Source organism: Xiphias gladius, chromosome 21 (assembly GCF_016859285.1).
Source record: "Xiphias gladius isolate SHS-SW01 ecotype Sanya breed wild chromosome 21, ASM1685928v1, whole genome shotgun sequence".
Taxonomy (NCBI): domain Eukaryota; kingdom Metazoa; phylum Chordata; class Actinopteri; order Istiophoriformes; family Xiphiidae; genus Xiphias; species Xiphias gladius.
In genome coordinates this window covers 11806232-11829899 of record NC_053420.1, presented here as the reverse complement: position 1 = coordinate 11829899, position 23668 = coordinate 11806232, and the positions used below count along the sequence as shown (strand labels likewise).

Genomic DNA, 23668 nt, shown 5'->3' with positions numbered 1-23668 from the left:
TTAAGGGGTATATTAGGAGAACTCAGGGGTCCAACATTCAGACAATTTGTGTGCCATTAGTGCAGGATATTATGATGTTGTCGGTGTCCAGTGATACTGAGTGAAAGCAGATATAAATACACACACACAGGTGCACAAAGACACAAATATTCATCATTTAATGAATGCGCCAGCATGGGAAAATTGTGCCAGTAGGAGGCATATTTGGAGAAAAACTACTGATTTGGAGTCTGTCATTTTCCTGCTCCACACCTAAGTGAAAATAATGTTTTGGTCTTTCCAGACAGGTAGTGATCAAACAGTTGAGTGATTTGTCTCCTTGGACCGCATCTTTCTCGGACTGAAAACTGGTTGAAAAGCGCTCTATGACCCACACAAATATTCATCTCTCATGATTAATTTCTATTTTGGTCCTCTTCATCTGCAACTTCATATCTCAGCATGTGTGACTTACTTGTCCCAGTAGTGTTGGATTTGTGATGTGATGAGCTCAGTAAATAATGCTTCTCCATTGGAAATTAAAAGCAAGAGTTTGGTTTTATAGAGCATTCTTGAGTTCAACAGCCAACCGCAAATATTGGCTTTTCATGGTATGCATAGCAATGTCACACACTTTTATTAGTTTAGCAACATGAGTGGCATAAAAAGTAGATAGGTTGTCTTTAGCCTGGAGGCCCTGGATAAGTGTCCTCTGTTTTATCCAATACATGAACTTAACAACCCTTGACCTTGACTTTTAAGAACCTAATGAGACTGTGGTGCTAGATTCTCCTGCACATCTCCATTGTGTTGTTGCAAGCCAGGGCACTTCACAGATATGTCCTGGACGGTGGCCTGGCACACCATGAAGTGTCGTTTTGCAGTCTGCTCAGTTGTGTGTGTTGTGGTCCTTGGTCCTTATTTTATAATCCTGTTCAGTTTTCTTAATCTTCCTGCATTGTTTTACTGTACTATGCGTCGCATCGCCAGTTCTTCTAAATATTGCAATCTCTCTCATACACTTTCATTTAATTGCTTACATGGTCTTTGCCTGACATACACATGCCACTGACATCTTTTTGCTAGGATAACAGTTGTTGTTGCAGATGTGGTAGTAAATGGTGGTTGTTATTCTGTTTTCATTGTAGTAGTAGTATAGTAGTCCATTTTTGACGTGATGTGATGACACAGGCAGTTTAATAATTATTATATACAATGGTTTCCCAGCTTGTCACGTTTTGAACGTTGTCTGTCTGCCTCTTGGTGTGGGGCAGGTAGCGTACAGTGAGTTTATCAGAGCTTTTTTCCTGAAAACAGCTCCCTGCTGCAAATGGAAATTAGGTTGACGAGAGCAGTGAGAGTGAACCAGAACAGCACAGTTTGCAGGTCTGAAAAGCAAAACAATGAGCTGAAAGATGCTAAAAAAGTCTGTAGAGCTCAGGGGAACGGCAGAGTTGGGAAATAATTCTCTGGGTTCAACACTCTGAACGACCCATCTCGCATCACTGTAGTAATTTGATTCATTGCTAATATAAAAATATTGATTAATGCAGCTGTTAAGAAAGAAGCTGTGGATCACTACCACCTTTTTAAAGTTGCTTTTTCATACAAGAGCACTAATAGAAAATATTAGCACAGATGATCATCATTATTACTGTAGCCCAAAGTAAAAAAGTTTTGTGATGATAAATACCCAACATGAAAATATGTAGCATATAAAGAACACTGTATATGATCATGTACTAAAAAACCAGCCTTCTGTCTTGTGTGATCTTTAATCATTTTTAATCTCAAGGTTACAATTCAGAGTTGCTGTTGCAGAGCATGAGGTGAGATTGAAGAAATGCACAAGAAGACGTTTCACATCAGTGAGGCAACAGCAGGAGGTCCGGCCAAACTTGGTGCCCCTGGAGTTGCCTGGAGGACCTTTAGAAGTCAGGGCCCTCTTTCTTCAGGCTCTTGTAGTCCGTGTTGATTGCCACAAACTGCAGAAGGCAGGAGGAATACATTTAAATCTGTTTTGCTTAAATTAAATTAATCAGTGCTGTCTTTAGGACAGCATGCCAAAAAAAAAGGGGTTAGGATTTTTCCTTTCCCTCGAGTGCAAACATCAACTCACTTGAGCCCCTTTCACACTGGACAAAAATCCATTAACCACCCACTAACATCTGGCTTTTGTCTTCAGTGGGAAAAGGATACGATCGGCATTCAATCCCGGGTCAAATGCCTCCGCAATAGTCACAGGTGGGTATTCGGCCCCAACTCCAATCGACAGTGATGGAAACATGACACCCGCGTGAACGTGCTAAGTTCGCCCCTTTGCCGGTGCGATGCTATAATGCACGTCGAAGTTCTGGACATTGGCACGTAAATAGCCAGGAACATTTATTAATTTTTACAGTCTATGGGAACAATGTGCCACAGCAATTTTGTTCTTCGTATGCTGCAACGTTGGCAAGAAAGCGAGTGGAGAGAGCTTCTCCTGATTCAGCCCTAACATAGTCACTGTCCTCCATGCTGCTCTCTTCTGCTTACTAACCCTGTTTTCCGATGTGTTTGTGACATCGAACAGGATAGACCAGGAAAACTTGTCTGCTTGCCAGCAGACAAGTTTTCCTTTCTGTTTTTTTTTTTTTTTTTTGCAGGTTTACCCACGTTAAAAAAACCTGCAAAAACACACTAAATTTGGTGTAAAAAGGGTATTAGTGGCAGACGCATGCTCACCCAAAAAAACTTATTTACCATGATTCTTCGTAGCTCATTTATTTCGTAGATTTTTCTTTTGCTTTTGTCTTGCTGTTGTCTTTTAGGGCAACAGTTTGCATATGTCATGGATAATATATATATTGTGAGACTACACGCATGTGTTCTGCATACATCACAGCCCTCCAACCATGAAAAACACACATTTTTGCACTGGAAGTGATTATTTTCTCCCTGTGTATTTTTCTTGGTTGGTCTTCCATTAAAACTCTTGCCTACGCCCTTTTCTCTCTTCTCTCACCCACTTCCCCCTCTTCATTACGATCGTTGTTTGGACTTCATTGGAATTTCGATGTGAGACCTTTGCCTCGCTATCGAGAATTAAACATGCCATGTCCTGACCTTTTGTCTGCAGTGACTTTCATTCCACTGCCAAGCAACGTGGCCTTGAAACCCTCATAAAACACTCTTTTCTCTGAAAAACACATCATCCAGATCTCCTCTTCTGGGGCCTGTAAGTTGGTTATTTTCCTGCTCTTATTTAGGGTCAGGGTTGTTAATATTTTCATTATTTTGTCTAGGGCTCTGGCCCTGTTCAAGAGGTAAGGCAAATTACTACCAACCACTAAAAACTCCCCGATCCATCTGCCTTAATTTGTTTTTGAAAGACACATTGTTTTCCTTTGAACAGATTTGGAGAAAGCCAAGAAGCAACCATGTTGATCTGACATTTTTTTTGCCAGCACTGGCTTGTCTAGCTCTTTTTTGGTGGGGTTTTAAGCTGATTGTGAATGTGAGGTTTTTAATGTGACTCAATGAAATGATGCCATTCTAGTCTAGATACATTTTCTGGCAAACTTGATTGATGTGGACAGGGAGGGGGCCATGCAGTGTGTGTGATGGGAATAGTCACCTTGTACTGGTAGGTTGGGTCGAGCTTGTTCCAGGGCTCTGGGTTGTTCCTCTTGTCCCAGAGGCTGCAAATGTGGAAAGATTCAGGGCATGTAGAATGAAGAGGAGAGGAAGAGGGAAGAGAGAAGACGGGACACACATGACAGAGGCATACATGATGATGGCAAAGAGCAGATGCAGAGAAAAAGAAGATATGGAGAGAAACAAATAAATAGGAGGAAAAAGGAACAGAAGGGCAGAGACAAAAGGAGATAAATACGTAGATGCCGGATGGAGACAAAAGATGGAAAAAAGAGAAGTGATTATGAGATGATGTGAACTCAGCCCAGTGACTTGGCAGTGCTCCTCTGTTCATTAACCAAAGTCTGGATTTCACAGTGCTCCACTGCGACTGTCCTTCCCTCCTCCTCCTCCCCCTGTGGCAGCACATCACGCCGCCAAAGCACAAACAAAGAGACTGAGAGGCTGATGGCAGAGCGAGCTCGTCTCCCCCCTCTCTCTCTCCATTACCACAAACACTAGACTCTCTCTGAGAGAGAGGCAGCCACTGACCACAGCACTCATCACCAGCTGGTGATGAGGTCAGGCTTTATGGCTGACCCTCAGAACAAGTGGTTCTGTGTGGCCCCAGATAGGACATGAGCAGTGCAAATTTACTGTATGTGAGCAGTCACTGAGTTCAGTGTGGATGGCGCAAATTGTCATTCTGACACACCACAATTTAGTACAGCATGCTGCGCTGGTTTTAAACTTAAATTTAACATGTTGCTATCAAAAAATACTTTGATTTGATAGTAGTATCAAATTCACTGCGCTCATATGGATGGTGATGGATTGCATTTCATCAAATCTGGATCCAGTGTCGGCTAGGTCTCACTTTCTACATTTGTAATGGAGCCCAACAATTAAATCATCAGGCTGCAATTATCCAGAGATTTTAACTTATCACAGATGTATTTAATGGATGTGTTGGACAATAGATAAGAAAAAAAAATTGCAGTAAAGAAATGACAGTGATGTTTTTGAGGTACTGTACACAGTTTGTGCATCACAGAACAGTATCAAGTTTATTTCTCCAGCCAGTACATATTGTTTTTACAAGTCTTTGGTAACCAAATTAAAGGAGTCCTAATCAAGTCTGTTTTATGTTAAAAAACAGATAAAATGTTAACTGACATTTAATTGTACTTAAGTTGCTAAAATTATAAGTAACTAAAACTTTGTCTTTAATGATATTCAAATTAATGCTCACACCCCACAGTTAAAACCCATAATGAGATGAGCAGCGTAACGTGAAATTTTGATTATATAAGTATCTGACACATTTAATTTAAAGGTGTGCCTTATTTACTCACAATTGTAAAATGGTGTTAGAGTGCTACTTTCCCTAACAAACTCTTTTGCCGAGCCCACATTAAGTAGACAAAAGCCCACTTTCTTTTTGGCCCTGTTAATAAGATCAGCTGATAATCTGCTACTGGTGACATGTCATTTCTTCTGGTGAAAAAGACAGACAGCACTAGCTAAAAATGAGAATCCTGCTACATCCATGTTTTGTGCATTGCTCTTTGCTAATAATAATAAGTGAGGGTAGATAAAGGATTCTATCAGATATTCATTTGTCTCCAAGCTCAGTGAGTCTGGATTCATTGCCAACATGGACCCAGTTCCAAAGCGGGACTGGCTATCGGAACCCAACCCCATTGGCAATATTGAAAATTTCAATATCAAACCAGCCTCAGTCATCCAAGGTTTGGATTCAGCTAACATTCTGTAAATACACGTATTATGAAAAGGAAGATGGAAGATTACTAAAATGGCTTCAAGTGCAGACAAACAACAGAAAGGCTTACGTGACGTGAGGCCCTCTTGCCAGACGGATCAGATAGAGGACGGCCCCTGTGATGCCCAGAGTGGTGAAGAAAAATTGAGGGATTAACTGAGGAGAGGAGAGGAGAGGAGGAATGCATTAATTCCAGACCACAGAGATATATGAAGGTAAACAAACACATTCTATCAAGTGGTTGGCTGTGATATGTACTACGAACATACACCTGTGTGAAATGCACACACACACACACACACACACATACACACAGACATGGATAGTTATTATTCTTGTTTTCCCTCTCGCTGCCCTCCTCCATATGCATGAGGCCCAGGCCATGTGTGAGGCAGCTCACTGTCATCTTGGGTTGAATGGGCAAGGACGCGGTGGAAGAGGGAGCTGCCGCATGTCAGTGTGTGCCAGCCTCTCCTCCTCAACACTACAGTATACCTGTCACGCTGAACAACAGCATCTCTCACACACACACACACACACACACACACACACACACACACACACACACACACACACAGACACACCTTGAGAGTGAAACACATGGATACACTCGCACAAATATGCACAGAAATTAGCTTACACGCCCAGTTTGCAAACTCAAACACACCGGCATGAATGTGCACACACACACAAACACTCTTTTATTTGATGTTCTGAGCAGTGATGATGACAGGAATTAAGATAGAAAAGCACATTAGGGGACAGGAGGATAATGTGATATGTCATCTCAAACACCCAAAGCTTGGTGCTACAATCCTCTCTCACCGCGCAGCATCTATTCATCAACACTACACTGCCATACATTTCCTGTCTACTTTGCTATGTGATGTGTGTGAGAGAGAGAGAGAGAGAGAGACCACTGGCGAACAGCTGGCCTCAGCCCACACAGATCTAGTCAAGCTGTAGAGAGATGAGAGTTTGATCAGGTTGAACTGAAGGATGTCTCCACTCAGCTGTATCTAGACATCTGTCTTCTGTCTGATTGCATTGTCACTTGCCTTGTTGTTGATTAGCAGAATTTCTGGTGTTCAGGCTTGGATATTCACTACTTTAAATCTGCGGTAGAGAGATGAATAAAATATCCTTCCCACGGCTACACACTCAAAACCACTCAGCACACACCTATTTAACAACTGTGACTCAGAGCATGGACTCCCTGCTTCAGACTCCACTGATCAGATGTCCACGTGTCAAAATGCAGTTTGACAGCAAACAGCTGAGTGAATGTAAAGATAATGAATGGGCCTGCCATTAACAATTATTTTTATGCTAATCTGCAGATTATTTTCTCAATGAAACGATGAATAATGGTTGTCTGTTTGAAACAGGATAGAGTGAAATATCACTATTTCCCAGAGGTGACATCTTCAAATTGCTTGTTTTGTTCAACCACCAATCCAGTGATAGATTTTTCACTATACAGTAGAATCCTATAAAACAGTGAAAATACAGTATGCATATTCTCACATTTTAGAATGTTGAATTGGCATTTCTGCTTGAAGAAATGACTCAATTAGGCAACTACCTTGATACTTGATTATAAATTTTCTCTTGAATGACTGATTAATTGACTTTTGTTGAAAACTTTTTTTTTAGTTTTACTTTTTTTGCATAATCCAATAATCGTCTTATCAATTTACTGTCATAAATGAGGGAAACATACCCTTCACAATTTTTAAGAGGCCAAAGTCTTCATATTTCTTCAAGTTCTTTTTTTTGTTCTATCAACAGTCCAAAACCAAAAAATATTGCATTTTTAGTTATATAAGAAAGACACAAGTTGCAATGCCTCTCATTTGTTAAACTGGAACCTGTGAGTGTTTGGAGTTTCTGATTTATGAATTATTTACACAATTAATTGATTTCTAGAATTGTCCATTTTCACCATCTAATCAGTTTTCTTAGACCAACCATGTCTTCTAGAAATTACATTTCTATACAACTAAACTGCAACAGCAAATACCTTTTTTGTAGGAAACCTAATCACTGGCTGGATTATGTTCGGTCTCAGAGTTTCCTTTGAATGAATGAAGCTGCACATTTAACGGCAGCAGACACACCAAGAGGTGGTTGGGGTGAATGGTGGGCGTACAAAATCACACCAGAGAGCAGGGTTTGCATTCACAGTCCCGTCTGTGGTTAGATTTAGGCAACGAAAGGATTTTGGAAAAATTAAGAGAGAGATCGTGGTTTTGGTTAAATGTAAATTAAAAACTTTGTGTCTGAAGTCACCGTCAACTGTCTCTGTATTAAGCCACGATCTTTCCTTAACCTTAACCAAGTGCTGTGAGAGTCTAAATTTAATAATAAAATTTTTTTAATAACACTATAGTCAACAGAAGTGGATATTGTACTTATCTGATATTTTGGCAGAAAACTAATATGTTGTCTGTGAGTATTTTAGTGATAATTTCTGTATCAACATATTTGCAGCTTGCCAAATATGTAAATTAAAGTATTATCCTCATTATGCTAGTGGGAAATGTAATTGCAACCGGATTACGTTAATACAAAGCGTATTTGCTGTTGCAGTTTAGTCCTGTATAAATCTAATTTCTAGGAGACAGGGTTACTTAGTGGTGTACTGCACAGTTAGCTCACCCAGCATGGGTTTTATGTTTGTTGAATTCTTCAACAAGGAGGGTCACTGTAAACTTCTCCAAGGTAGCCTTGGAAAAAAGGTCATACACATAGTGCAACACCAAGTTTTCTTTCTGTCTTTCTCTTTTTCTTTTTCACTCACACATGAAAGTGCAAACATACACACAGAAGCGCACCCATACTGTGGGCTGACTGCAGATGATCAGCTCGATCATTAAAGCAAACGCAAACAGCCACGCACACACGCACATTGCACGGAAGCAGGTCAGCTTTGATCACTGACACACACACACACCAAGCAAATAATCAAGACAGCCCTGCGTGTAGGGAGCTGTCCATTCCCCAGTGCTGATATCTCCACAACGTGCCACACAAGTGAGTGTTTCGCTTTTCACCATTCAGCCTGACTGATATAGGAAGTGTTATATACTCGCTAGAGTTCGATACTGTTACTGCCCTTATTACTTTTCTGGTGCACTGCCAAGCCAACCCCGTCAATCCTCGAATTTGGGTCACCCTCAGCAAAGCTCTAAGGCAACAGGGGAAAAAAAAAAAAAAAAAACCCAAGCACAGGCAGCTTCTGTGTCGCTCTCTTTCTTCTTTCATTTTGTTATGATAGTAATAAGGCAAATTAACATGTCAATGATACAAAGTAATTATGTGCAGTCACAGTACCAGTTTCAAACAAGTCAGTGATCGTAATAGGAAGTTAAAACAGTTGTTTTAATGTCATATGTAACAAAAGAATCTAAGCTCAAAGATCAACTTACTAGTTTTCTGAGCTTTCAACTGAATCTCGCTCTTATTCTGTGATTTGGAACAGGCTCAGGTGTTCATATTATATTAGTGTTAATATTTGTTTTGCCAAATATTTTACAGTAACTTCAATTTTCAGACATAAGTTCTGTAAGTAAAATGGTATTGAGGAGCTGGATAGATGCTAACTTTCACAATCTAGTTTACAACAGCACAGTCACACATTGCTTGCAGGATAATATTTTCCACCAAATGCTGGTGAACTTTTAATGTAATTTTTTTATTTTTTATTTTTTTAATTCTTCTATAATATGTACTGACTTTTCCATTTCCAAACTGCTGCAGGTCAGTGAAAAATGGCTTTTTGCTAATGTGCTTATTCAAATGTTAATTTTCTAAACATTTAGTACATATGTACAGTTTGTGTGTGTGTGTGTGTGTGTGTGTGTGTGTGTGTGTGTGTGTGTGTGTATATATATATATAATATATATCTTTTTTTTTTTTTTTTAATAGGTAGGTAAGTAAGTCCTTCTTACTCTGTGAATTCAAAACTTATGGCCTGAATATATACGGTGAAAGAATATAAAACAAATGTCCTAACAAAACTATTCACAATCATGAATGTTATATACCAACATATACACATACCGTAGCATAGAACAATCTAACATTACAGTCAGTTTATTAGGCCTTGCGTATAAACCAATATTTAGTAAATAGTAATAGAAGTAACCACAAGCCTCAATAAAACCTACCCCTGGGTGTTTCTTCGCATGTTGAATCACAGTCTTAATCATCTTTATTACTCTTCTAAAAACAAATCCACCAAGTAAAAACTAAAACATGTGAAAAGAAAAACTGACAGCTAAAGTCTGACGAATGTATCCGTGTGAGTGAACGTCTCTGTGCAGATTTATAGAAAGAGCTGTTTGTTAGCTGTAAGTACAATGTGTTGGCCAGTGCAGTGAAACCTGTTGCCAATCTCTCCCCCTCTCCTCTGCCCCAGTCCCTCTCTCCTATTGGATAAATGACAGGGGGGGGGGTGCGCGCACACAGTTTAATCCTTATAATCACGTCAGTTGAGGACACTGGTAGCTTCCACTGAGGTTCATTGGGTACGCAGTGTGCTAAATTGTTTTGTTATACAACAACAAAACCGCTGCTACAGAAAGTCAGATTTTTACTGACACAACAGATACAGACAGATGTTTACCAAACATTTCTCCGGGGGGTGCAGCAGTAGAGCAGCCAGTTCCTATAATGGGTTCATATTTAGACCTCACACCCACACTACAGCCATTGTGTTGGATACTTTCATGTATCATTGTTGTTTCTAAAATTGACGAGCCACTGTTTTTGTGGATAGCCATCACTCTATCTTTAAAATCATCCCCCAGCAGCCGTTAGATGTTGCTGCTTTTGCAGAGCATCTTGTTCAGTGTGAAGAAGGGAGAAGTAATAGTGGCATCCTTGGGTTGAGACCTTTGTCTCAGGCATGATAATGGCAATTGATTACTCAATGATGTAGCGCTTGCAGACCTTTCAGGTTCCTTAACAACACTTTGCAACCTAAAGTAATTAACACCAAAATGCTACACTGGGCAAAATGCACAGGTCATTACTTTCCTTACTTAAAGTACCTGTTTTGTTCTCACCATTTATCATGCTTAAGTGGATTAGGCAAAGTGGTTTCATTTTTAGCCATGCTGGTGTCATGGCCCTAGGGATGGCAACGTTAGTCTGCTGGGTCACCACTTTCAGTCTGGTCCAGACTGAAATACCTCAATAATTTTGTACACCGACATTAAAGGACCATAGAGGATGAATTCCACTGACTTTGGTGATACTCTGAATTTTCCTCTAGCTCCTCCATGACATTTTTTATTTTCAGTGAAATGTCTAGACAGCTATTGTATGTTTTGCCATAAGATTAGGTACCGATATCTATGGTATCCAGATGATGAATCCTCATGACTTTGATCATCCCCTGACTTTTAATCAACACCACCAGCGGGTCAAAGTGTTCACTTATCCAGCAAAATATTTCAACATGTACCAGGTGAGATGGAACAAAATCTTGTACACACATTCATGGCTCCTACTACTATCCTGATGACTTTGAAATAGTGTTTTGATTAAAATTTCTCTACAGCAATCAGAAGGATTGACATGAATTTTGGTACGAACATTCTTGATCCACTCAAGAGGACTTGTAAGAACTTTGGTGATCCCTTGAATTTTCCTCTAGCACCATCATCAGCTCAAGTTCAGTTTGTCCCATTCTTCTGTACTATAACCAAATACCTGTAAAACTAATGACATTCTAAAATCAACCTTAGCTTTACTTTGTGTGCTAATTAGCAAATGTTAGCATGCTAACATGCTAAAGTAAGATGGTGACCATGGTGAACATTATACCTGCTGGTCATTAGGATGTTAGCATTGTCATTGTGAGCATGTTAGCATGTTCATGGCACCCCTGCGCCTAAGTACAGCCTCACAGAGCTGCTACTGTAGCTGTAGACTCTTGTTAAACCACAACTTATACTTTGTTTGCATAAACCTGTCCTAAGACATGAACCTGAATGATCATGTTTGGAATAAAACAAATGTTGCCTACAGTATAAGTGTTAAACAGGTTAAAGAATACAAGACAGGACGCTGTAGTAACTTTAGGCTGAACCTCATTTAACTGCCAATTACTAAACACGTTGTTATCTCCTTTAGCAGTTTGTGAGATCAATATTTCATAGTATAGGGAGGATAACAAATCCTTCATCCATGTGTCAAGGCTCAGTTTGCACAGCCTGCATTATTTGGGATGTGCAGCAATTTTCCCAACTTTTAACTTGTGTTTAATGTATCAAAGTTGTCCAATATTTGGGAGTGATTTATGCTGTGGTGCCTTCATCCTGCAGTCTTGTGAGTCACCATAAGTTGTTTTACCTGACATTTGTCAGTGGAAAGAATGCTATTTCTGTATAACACATGACAAGGGTAATGGGTGCAATTTTTCACCCAGCAAGGATAGAGAGATTGATGAAGGATGATAGGGAAGGAAAGATTTTCAACAAAAGAAGATGGGGGGAAATGAGATGCATTAAGACGAAAGAGGAGAGAGAAGAAGTCAATATGTGCTCCCCCTCCCTCATCAGTCTCCTCCATTGTTCCCCCTAAAAGATTGCCAGCTGAGTGTTGAAAAGAAAAGACAGTTGCAATATCCAAATCTGTTTCCCACTGGTGATGAAGCTAAGAGGAAGAGCGGCTTTAATGAGATTTACTTTGTACGAATGGGTACAGAGGGCTGGACCTGTCTTGAGTCCCGCCCCCCCCCCAAACAAACAACCAATACATTCCAACACTTGCTTATACACTTTTGAAAACAAACATGTCACTTTACGTCTTTCTGTTTTTGTTGTATTCTTAAAGCAGCTATAATCATCGTGTGTGTGTGTGTGTGTGTGTGTGTGTGTGTGTGTGTACAGAGCAAAAGTTTTAGGCACTTTAGGTGTTTGGATTGCTATCTGTCATGCAATATCATCATTATGGCACCTGATGTGTCCCCGATAAATTCTGCAACATGTCAACTATCCCAAACATACAGTCAAAGAACCATCTAAGAAGGACAAGGACTTCTGCAATAGGTGATCTGGCCTCAACAGAGCCCTGATCTCAACATCATGGGGTCATTCTGGGATTACACGAAGAGACAGGTCCTCCAAGATGCTTGGAACAACCTAGCTGCCAAGTACCTTGAAAAACAGTGCACATGTGTACTGAGGAGAATTGGCACAATTTTCAAGGGAATGGGCAGTCACATTAAAATGTGTATATTCCCTCATTTCAACATTCCTTTATTTGGTGTTTTGGTGATGGTGGTAGAGCGCTGTCTAACACGTCGGTCCAAAATCTCCCATAGGGTTGAGATCTGGTGACTGTTAAGGCCATAACATATGATTCACATCATTTTCATATTCATCCAACCTTTCAGTGACCCTTTGTGCCCTATGGATGGGGGCATTGTCATCCTGGAAGAGACCACTCCCATCAGGATAGAAATGTTTCTTCATCGGATAAAGGTGATCACTCAGATCAACTTTGTATTGATTTGCAGTGACCCTTCCCTCTAAAGGGACAAGTGGACCCAAACCATGCCAGGAAAATGCCCCCCACAGCATAACAGAGCCACCAAATCCCCTCTCTGTAGGGTTCAAGCGTTCAGGCCTGTACCGTTCTCATGGTGGACGCCAAACATGCACTCGCCCACCTGTTGAAAATATGGTGAATGATGACTCATCTGACCATGTCGCTTTTTTTCCACATCTTTGTATACCAGTGCTTTATGGTTTTTGTACCACTGAACTCTCAAATGTGAATTCATCTTTGTAATGAGGGGCTCTTTGCACTGCAAACCTACTATAATATCCCTATCTATGTAATTGTCGACGGACTGTTCTTGCTGACAGTCTGATCACGTCCTGCACTGACATTCTCAGACACCGGAGGAAGAGCGGCTCTTCTGTTTTTCCTTACATAACCGTGATGCTCGTACACTAGTACGATATCAAGTGTGCGCTGTCAACCACAATTCCCGACCCAATTTACTGACGCCTTTCCCATAGATCTAAATGAAGCTGTCACTTTAGTCACTGTTCCTATTGAAACACTACCCGATTGAGCAGTCTTTGTGACTCAGGCTCCTGCCACCGTGCCAATGAATGCTCTTTCAAATCCACTTAGACCTTTTCCTCTCTCCATCTTGATCCAAATTCAGAATCAACTGGGCCTGCTCAGCGTTTTTTATACATGCCACAGATCATTATGGGATGTTAATTGCTTAATTGTACCATGCAGTGCAGCTGTGTGGAAGCATCTGCATTTGTTATGTTTCTCCACTCATTTATTCAGGTTTTTCCTTTAATTTGTCTCTCGTCTGTATATAAAAAAAGTTGGTATGTCAATGTCGTATTCACAGCTGTTTTCCACTGCCATCAAGTCTCCAAAAAGGCAGTTATTGCAGGTTTAAAAAATTCAAAAATTGTTATTTTTCACTTCTTTTTTTTCCTCATTCTCTGTCTTTGTCTTTCTCTGTCTGTCAAACACACATTCACACACACTTAATGCAAATATACACACTTGGGTAAGTACACATCTTTACAGTGAGGTCATGCAACTTTCTGTATCCCAGAAATCCACCACATCTTGGCACGCACGCGCACACACACAGACACACACACACACACACACACACTCAGTACTCTATAAATTTTCAACAAGTTTTTCTTTCATTTCTTAGAGAGTGGTGAGTAGTAGCGGGTCCCCTCAGTGACACAAGTGTGATACATCCAGGGAATACAGGAGCCTTATCCAGCTCAGCTCCACCTATGTACAAATAAGCGATGACCCCAACATGTGATCCCACTAGGATAGCTTCCGAATAATGGATGGCTCTGTTACTGATTTCTCTCCCTGCAATCTGATTGTAGAGATTGACTGTGACAGTGTTTATTTTGAATTTTGATCTCTATTTCCAGTCACTGGGCACAGGACCAGGGGTGCCACTATTAAATTCTAGTCCACATAAGAGGGTGAGACAGCCCCCCTACCCTGATGCATGTGATTTTTCTCAAAGCGGTATCTAAAACTCTTTTGTGGTTGCTACTCAATAAGAGACAATGAGTTTTTACTTGCTCCAACCTCATGAAAAGTGTAGATGTCCCTAATATTTTGGATATTAAGTGTCGTACAGTGTCACCTTCTTGCATGGAAAGGAATATTATATTATATATCCTCTTACTACTGGAACAGTCTGTCTGGAGAAATGATGATAAAATCTGATGCCTCATGTTGTAATTGAATTTCAATACCAAATAACAAGATACGCTGCTCACTAAACTGTACAGTTTGTGTATGTCAGAAAACTAACTGAACATACTGTATTTCCCAAATGCAGTACTTGCTTTTCGGTATGAACATTGTTTTATCTTGCTTTTCATGTTTTATTCAGGTTTAGGATGAAATCAGTAACCTTCCACAGAGCGTGATATATACGTAGCAATTTCAACATCTTTCTTTGGCCTCATACTGCACTGGCTGAAGAATATACATGTGGGAAGGGATGTAGAGATGGCTGTGGAAATGTACACCACCTTATGGCAGTTTGTTTGAATGACCGTATGGAACGACACCGTGATAAATAACATGCGGGGAGCGTTGTGAAATCCTCCAGTAGATGTACCTTGAAAACAAAGAGCATAGGGTTTATATAAACAGACCAGAACCTTGTGGCCTTGTCAAAAACGGTTAGCGCAGACAGTGTACAGAGTGAATGTGAGCACGAGGGCCTTTTAATAGACCACCAGACTAGTGAAGTGCGATGGCGCGTGATGAATAAATTGGCACGGCTGATATCATCAGCTGATTTTATCAAAGATATATCGGCATTGGCGTATAGGTCAGCTGATACGTAATAAGAAATTACAGTGCCGGAATCCCAGAAATATGTTTGAGGTAGTGTAATGTGGTAAAAATGTCACCATTACATGTTTGTCCACCAGAGACCATTTCTGTTTCAACTGTAAAATGTCCCAGTCAGTGTATGTCTTGGTAACAGTTCCTTAACAACCACATTTTTTTTAATACTACTACTACTAATAATAATATTAGAGCTGAAATGATTAGTTGATTTATTGATGATAAGCTGATTGGAAAAAAAAATAATTACCAGATATTTGATTGATTAATTGTTTCAATCAATTTTCAAACAAAACGCGATACATTTTCTGGTTCCAGCTTCATAAATGACCGATTTCGCTGCTTTTCTTTTTCATATACAGTATGATAGTAAACCGAATATTTTTAGGGGTTTGGACAGTTAATCAGACAAAATAAGTCCATTTGAATATTTGAACTATTTTTAAAAACAATTTTCTGACCTGTTTTTCAAAAAGCAATAACGAAACAATAATTAAAAAGTAATAAAAAAAATCTTAGTTGCCGCTCTAGATTTTTATTTAAGGGATCAATTAACAACATTTAAATCAATAAATCCAGTATGAGTCAGGCTTTAATTATAATCTCCTTAACAAGCGAGCCTTCTCCACAGAAAACGTCACGTGTGTACTGTCGTGCTATTTACCAGGAACAGACTAGAAGTAATAATAATAGCTGTAATGGTAACAACATGAGCTTTGCTTCTTTAACCACACAGAGAGATGAACTTTTCTTTTCTTTTTAGAGAAGTCTTGAAGAATGTAACTCCAAGAATTACAAAGCAGAAGATGAGTGGCGAGTACAACATCTGTGGGGAATAATCCATCTGCGAGTGATCTCATTTCAATTCTGAACAGTTAGTGCATATGTAAGAAAGTCATAGTTAGACTGTGGCCATCGTTATTTGCGATTGCTGTGAGCAGAAGGTGGAAGAGAGAGTTGTTCTTACGGCAGAAGGCATTTCAGCTAATAGCCATGTGTGAATGTAAGCATGAAAAACAACACAATCTGTTTCCAAGTTTTTCAAGAGGCTTGAAAAATACCAATTCCGCCGCTGCTGACAAATTATTTCTGTATGCTGTAGCACAGCAAGGACACACACAGACACACACACACACATTTCACATCTACACAGGCACATCCACAGAAATTACAGGAATCTGTTACCATGGTCTAGCAGGGCACTTGTTTTTATTAAGTGGCACAGTGGTGCATTTCAAACCCTCCACTATGAGCAGCACCTCCCTTCCATCCTCACCAGTGAGGTTTGGATGATGGTCACGACTTTGTGTGCCCAAACCTAGTCCCACGAGTTCTGCAGTTGCTTTGATGCATTTTTCAAAAGGGCTGTGACATGAATGCCAAAAACACATAGCTTCCAGTTCCTCCAGACAGCACACAGAATCCTCGCCATTTCTCCTTTGTCACATTTTCTTTGCCACGCTGGAATTTTCGTAACAATCATATAAGTTCTGTAGAGAAACCTATACTGTACCTCCACACTGCCAGCTGACAGAATTGTGGCAGTGCTGAACTTCTGTTTGGGTACACTTTGTGATAAAACTCTCTTTCTCTCCCCTCCCCTCTTCCTCTCTTTTTCTATTTGTCTCTTTCTCTAGAATGTTTTGTAGGTTAGAGCTGATTTTCTGTTGGTTTGTGTTCATCCAAACCTGGACAAAAATAAACCTGGAATACTTGAATATTGTCTCATCACAATAAACAACTTTACATTTTATTAACATTGGTTTTCTATTGTTTGTTTGTTTGTTTGTTGGTCATTTTAAACCCATTTCCCTTCTCTGCTTTTGGAACTGGATAGATTTATTTAACGCTGCACTAATCAGTATCTTAATATTGACAATGGATCAAATGACTATGTATAATATGAAAGGTGTCGCTTGTAGTGACGAACAAACTCCTGCTCTTACTGCTATTCTCAGCAAAAAAGCAGTTCTAGCCCCGCTGTGCGATACCTGCGCAAAACTGGCCTGGTTCCAGACCTCCAAGTTGGTGCCTACGTATCTGATTTTTTTCAGCGATTTTCAAATAGCTCCTGTGTGTGAGCTCACTGATGCCTGTTTTCTTGATTGGAAAAACAACAGAATTCTTACTTTGTGAGCACACACAAAGCCAAGTGAAGACCAGTGTCAGCTTCATTTCAAGTCCGTAGGATATAAAACATGTTGCACAAATCTTTTCCAGTACACCCTTTTTATATTCATCAACGTTGTTGTCCAACGTTTTAATCCAGCCTCTATGTTTGCTGAGTAAAATCACGGTGCATTGGAGAGGAGGTGTGGGATGTGTTTTCATTTTGAGGGAAAAACAACCAAGGCAATCAAAGCTTTGCAGGCATGATTAGAAATTGGGACGTCACCTTCCTGGTCCCAGAAAAAATTACCACAAAAATGTCAGCAAGGGTGGATTCAATTAATGCTGCTATAAAGGTTGTGAGTCAACATACAGAAATGGCAAATCTTAAATCACCATATTTCTTTGATTAACAGCAAAATATTAATTTTTCCAGGCAAAATAAAAACTTCTTCCAAACAGATAACAGCTGAAATGGATGCAGTGTCAGAATGAATAATGAAGCAAAACAATTTGTCACTTTTTCATCGATTTATCAGGCTTGCACCAAAGGGTTGAAAGGTAAACTTAGTGACTAGCAGGTGAATGTAGTGGAGCATCTAGGAGCTAAAAGGAGAGTGAATATTAACCTATTAATTAACTTATATTTCTCAGATTGCCAGAAATACGATTTCAAATGAATGCTAATGTTGCCCTGTGCCTGCGGGAAGTGCAGGTTAAAGCTTTACAAGGAGATTTTCAGCTTTTTCAAATGAGTTCATGCAACTGTATTTGAAACAAAACACCTCTCCTTTTGCCATATATTTAAAATTTAATAAAGTATTATTATCCAGAAACATGAAGAAAGGTGAATTCACACACTAAAAGGTAAGAGTTTTAAAGGTCCTGTATTTGTTTGCAAAGTCAGCCCCAGCGTTTGTTTCACATCTACTTTAGATGTATTAGTTCAAGGGAAGAAACGAAATGAACCTATTTGATTTTTTTTGTTTGTTTTTCTGCTTTCTCTCTACCCAGCATCCTAATTTGAAAACCTTCTCTTGTTTAAAATTCTATATAAGGTGCCAACAAATACTGCGGTTTCTGTATTCTTGGATGATTTCTAACACCACAAATTATTATCCCTCTGCGGGTTCAGCATGAAGCATGTTAAAAGTGCCTGGTTTTGTCAGTGGGGAAACTCTCTACCAGCATTATGGATTGACTTGAGTGTCATAAATTCTGCCAAATGGCCTAATATCATAATATTAGAGGCGACGTCATATCTGAATATGAGAGGAATAATAGCTTTTCCTCCTTCTGTCTGCAGGTCTTGATGAAAACCTCATTTTATTGCCACAATCATAATGGAATTATCTCCAGGTGTGATGAGGGCATTTAATGAAATCAAAGGATTACTTGCTCTTTTTCATGGGCTTATTAAAAGCGCCTTTGTGATAGAGGGCTGAGTGAGCGAGGCTGTTTTTTTTTTTTTTTTCTTTTCCCCCCCTCTCCACTCTGAGTGATTGTGTGCTTGTCAGTCTGGCAGTCGCACCATTTGTGGCTGGCATAAAAGCCTGCAGGGAGCCACAAGATCTGATTGGGAATCTTGGGGAGAAGAAGGGGGGAAAAAAAAATACATTGGTTGCTGCAGTGTTGTATTGATGTGTCTCTCATTTTCATGCCCTCAAAGCACACATAAAAATGTTTTTTCAATAAACGCTACACTTTGATGCATAGTTTATCTGTTCAGGCTATAATAATGGACTTTCTTTCTTTCTCTCGCTCCCTCTCTTTCTCTCTATTGGTGTCCATCCTTCCTTTCCTTTTTCCTTCTCCTCCCTTCCTGTTTCATGTCCTCTTCCTCTCAGCTCCTCTCTCCTCCCTCTTCCTTCCTTCTTCTGAGTTGTATCCGACTACCTCCTCCAGCTTGCCCAGCTTTAATAACCATCATGTGACTTCACCTCTCTATGGTTTCGAACTGCGTTTAGCATACCCCTGTAAATCTTATCCCGACATTGCTAGGGGGGAGACGTACACTATGGATGTTAAGTTTAATGAGCAGCACAGGCAAATCACAGTAGTATTGCCATCCATAATTCTCTTTGATTGAGTCCCGAATTGTAAAATCAATGTCTCCCTGCCCCATTTTCACTTGTAGTTAATATTTCTCCATATGACAATGCAACTTTGTTTCTTCCCTCATCAACCAGACGTGGCCTGAGGATCTCCAATCCATCACCATTTGATGGCAAATATAACTCAAATTATTCACCTTTTATTGTTTTTATCGACATTGCTGTTATGTTCATTTTTTCTAACGGAAAAGTTGTGTCCACCAGTGTTTTTTTTTTTTGTTTATCTCATCTTGCTTTAACTGAACAACAAAGTCCATAGGCGGAAAGTGCATTGACTTAATGCTTACTTTTACTTCACTACATGTCAGATAGGAATATTGTACTTTTTACTCCACTACATTTATTTGACGGCTTTAGTTGCTACTGCAGTACAAAACATTTGATCCTCTTAAGAATATTTGTTTTAAACTACATAGAAGTTGAAATTAGCACCATCCTACAGCTACAACAGTAAAATGCTACATGCACATGAAAGCATCTGACAAAAATATATTGTTTAATAATATAACACACATGTGGGCCATTGTCTGCATAATGAGGACTCTTACTTTTGATACTTTCCCAGCAACACTTTAAGCCCCCCTATAGAGCATTTCGAAGCAATATAGAAACAGTTATGTTATTATTAACACACTATAATGTGGTCGTAAGGAGATATGTGTTTGTTAATGTATTTGTTAACAACTGTAACTCTTTCTGTGGGCCATAAGTGCAGGCTTGTGTATAAAAAGATAATGAATGACAATATAGTAAAACAGTTGTAGTAATATGAGATGTCCTCATAAGAGTAGTTATAATCGCTGATAAATTATGTACATTAATATATACTTAAAAATGTCTTTATATCTGCATGAATGATAAATATGGGTACTTAAAGTAAAGTGGTTCCCTGTTTTTCTACTTTTTTCTACTAATACTTATAAAGTAAAATTTTAAATGCAAGACTTTCATTCATGCTTGTCTTTTTACATTGTGGTATTGCTACTTTTACTTAAAGGATCTGAATAGCTCTTCCACCACTGGTAAGGTCACAAACAGCCCTTTGGCTGACACATAACAATATATAGGAGTCTTAAAAAATATTTAACTACTCACTGGCCAATACTGAACAGCCCCAACAAAATTTCGGTTTAAATTACAGCTCGGATATCATAAAACGGGCTGTATATACATTAAAAAAAAAAAAAAAAAAGACAGAATGAAAAACTTGAGGTATTTCAGTAGGCAGCTGAGGGGCTGAGCATTACTCTGCAGGCCATCACTTCAGCTGACACCGAGGGTGAACGATGGTTACATTCAAGGCTGTTGTCAAGCTGTGATGAATAGCTTCGCCTAAATACTCAGGAATAATGCTTAAAACAGAAAATGAATCCAAGTTGTGAATAAATGTATTAAACATTTGTGTTGTGCCTGGTCAGCACGGATTCCAGTTAGCTCGAGGAAGGGAGGGAAGGTGAGAAATGGGGGAAGAAAAAAAGAAGAGTGGGCGAGTAGCAGTGGTATAGTGGCGCGAAATCAAGCACTCAGCAGCTCCACAATACCCCATTAGTCTTCATTTTCAGCAGGACATGCAACAGGGCCCTTACGTCTTGAGGAACAAACTAAAATTTATTGGACCGGCCAGTTCGGGCTAATTGAAAGAAATTGTCTGTCTGTTTGTTTTCTATTAGGTTTGTAAAGGGTGGTGGTTTGGGGCGGGGTGATGATCTGGGGCCTGAGCTTGTTGCCCTCCACTCGTCACCTCGGCCTGGTTCCCTGATAATGGTTTGATCCATGAGCGCCCTTCACTGAGCAGACAGCCTGAGCTCTGGGAATCATTTAAGGAGGAATCGTTTAAGGAGGATTTATGAGATGCATTCATTATGAAGTGTGCAGAGGCAAACAGACTTCGATGGGTGATGGCGTATCAGTAATGGCTTACAACGCTGTGTCTGCACTTGCTGCTGTTTTGGGTCATTCCTCTCCCGGAGTGCAACGTACTGATTATGACTGATCATCTCGACCCTTTGGTTTTGAAAATATTGTACTAGATTCCAATCCAGGATCTTCCATAAATGTCCATTTGGGATTATAGCATAATGTTATTGGTATATTGCTCATCATTATTATAGTGTCCAAGTAATTGGAGGCAATTGTAAACTTTTTTTGTGTCTTAAAATCTGAGAGTCACCGATTTGTTTCCACTGCAAGATACATTATAAACCGACCTAATGTGGCAGCCAGTTCAAACAACCTTTGCCCTGATCTGAATGAGCAGACATCTATTTTCCCTCTGTTAAATGATCAGAAAAGAATAATAGAAAATATGTAGAAGATAGTTTTACTTGGGATCCATTTTCATATTTTTGACCATGTTTTATTCACAAACGTCATTGCTGAGATCTACAGACGTGGTGACCCTGTACTACAGTTGGGTGCACCTCCATTAGATCTTGCAGAGCTACTATCTATTTCAAATTTGACCTAACATACTTGCCATAGTTGTGTGCACACACAGAACAACACGCATAAACCAAAACAATGGATGTTTTGACATCCGAATAAGTGGTTCAGATACTTTGTCTGCTCGTGTTGTCTGCCCCTTTCGACTCAGCTGTGAAGGAGTACCAGGTTGTAAAAAATACAGAATCTTCCTTTAAAGTATGTAATACTGATTGAAAACAAAACATTTTCAAAAACTTAGCACTTAAACATCCCAAAAGCAACATACTATTAAACTAATGCCATTGACAGAGACACATCTGACTTCCCCTAAACAAGAATCACTGTTTTTTAGTGTGTTTTTTTTCTTTCATACTCTAGAGATGAGTGGAGAGGAAATGAGGGGAATAGTAGAGGCTAGTGCTTTCCACCAACAATACAACACAATTCATCCTTATAAAATGCATCCTTATTGTTAAGAGATTTTAGTGGTGGAACGACTTGGAAAAAATTATTTCCTGGCTCGGCATCCCCATTGCTAAATCTCAATGTCACCCGCTGTGTGTATAACGTATTCAAGAAGACAGAGTGCGATAAACCAAAAGGCACAGGACTGCAAAACATCAACAAAAGACAATCATTTATAATGCAGGTAAACACGTTATATATATGATAATTAGCACCTAGACTACCGGTTATATGTGACGCTATTGTAGGACATTAGGATTATACACTACCAAGTCTGGATGCAAACATAACCATATGAAATCGCCAGATGTAGATCTGGTTATATTTCATTTTGCATTAAGGCTGGCATCTAATACAGGATATGTTTCATGTTTAGTGTGAGTAAATCTCCACTAGAAAATCTTTTGTGGAGACACATCCCATTAGCCCTTCAGCCAAATCAATATTTCATGCCCGGTATGTCTGTACTTTTTAAAAACATCATTGTGAATCCACTGACAGCAGTTGGACTGAAGACAGGAGCTGTGGCATTAATGGGCCCTGGGAAAGGATGAAGAATCTCAGTATCAATACATGTTGCATTCTGAGGTATTGCATTAACAAAGTGCAAACTAAATAACCCAGCTGCCTGTTAGACAAGTGACAGACATTCAGCTAAGTTACAGTAACAGTAAAAAACATTCCACAACTGCCAAAAATACTTTGACAACTTATGCCTGCTGCCTCCTCTCCCTCCTCTTCTCTGTCACAGGCTAGATAAACTCTGTCTCTCCCTCTCCCTCTCTGCTCAATTATAATTGCTCGCATTTAACAGCTGAGCTTCTGAATCCTGAGGAGCAATGAGAATCAGGAGGAGGCAGCGCACACACAAAAAAATAAATAAATGCACGCATCTCTGGTGGAAATTGACTGGCACCGGTGTTTAAAATAATAAGATGCAGCTGTTGATAGTAGCAACTGTCTCCGGGTTTACTTCCCCGTGGCCCCTGTGGCAGCAGAGGAGCCATGATGAAGGCAGACAGCTGACAGGTGCTCCAGGATGATGCTGCCATCAGGTGCATCTGCCAAACTTAACTCAGAGACAGGGAGAGGAGAAACAGGGGAGGGAGGGAGGAAAAGCGAGCTAAAGAAAAGGGTGCTCCAGCGAGAGTGAGAGGGGGAGAAAGACAAGAGTGGCCAAAATTTTTTGAAGAAAGGGGGGGTTAAAGCAAAAAAGAGGAAGGCGACAGGTAGTAAGCAGGTGAGAGAGAGAGAGAGAGAAAGTGTGTTTGTGTGCGAAGTGTGTGA

General features: G+C 39.8%; 1 protein-coding gene across 1 annotated transcript; it reads right to left on the bottom strand.

The window, feature by feature from the left end:
* Window positions 1-1907: 1907 nt before the first annotated feature.
* On the bottom strand, window positions 1908-9592 carry LOC120783257 (cytochrome c oxidase subunit NDUFA4). Its single transcript, XM_040116124.1, has 4 exons — window positions 9551-9592; window positions 5448-5533; window positions 3596-3659; window positions 1908-1964 (listed from the first exon to the last, which is right to left on the bottom strand). The coding sequence occupies exons 1-4, from the start codon at window positions 9590-9592 to the stop codon at window positions 1908-1910; spliced, it is 249 nt and encodes an 82-aa protein (XP_039972058.1).
* Window positions 9593-23668: the final 14076 nt, after the last annotated feature.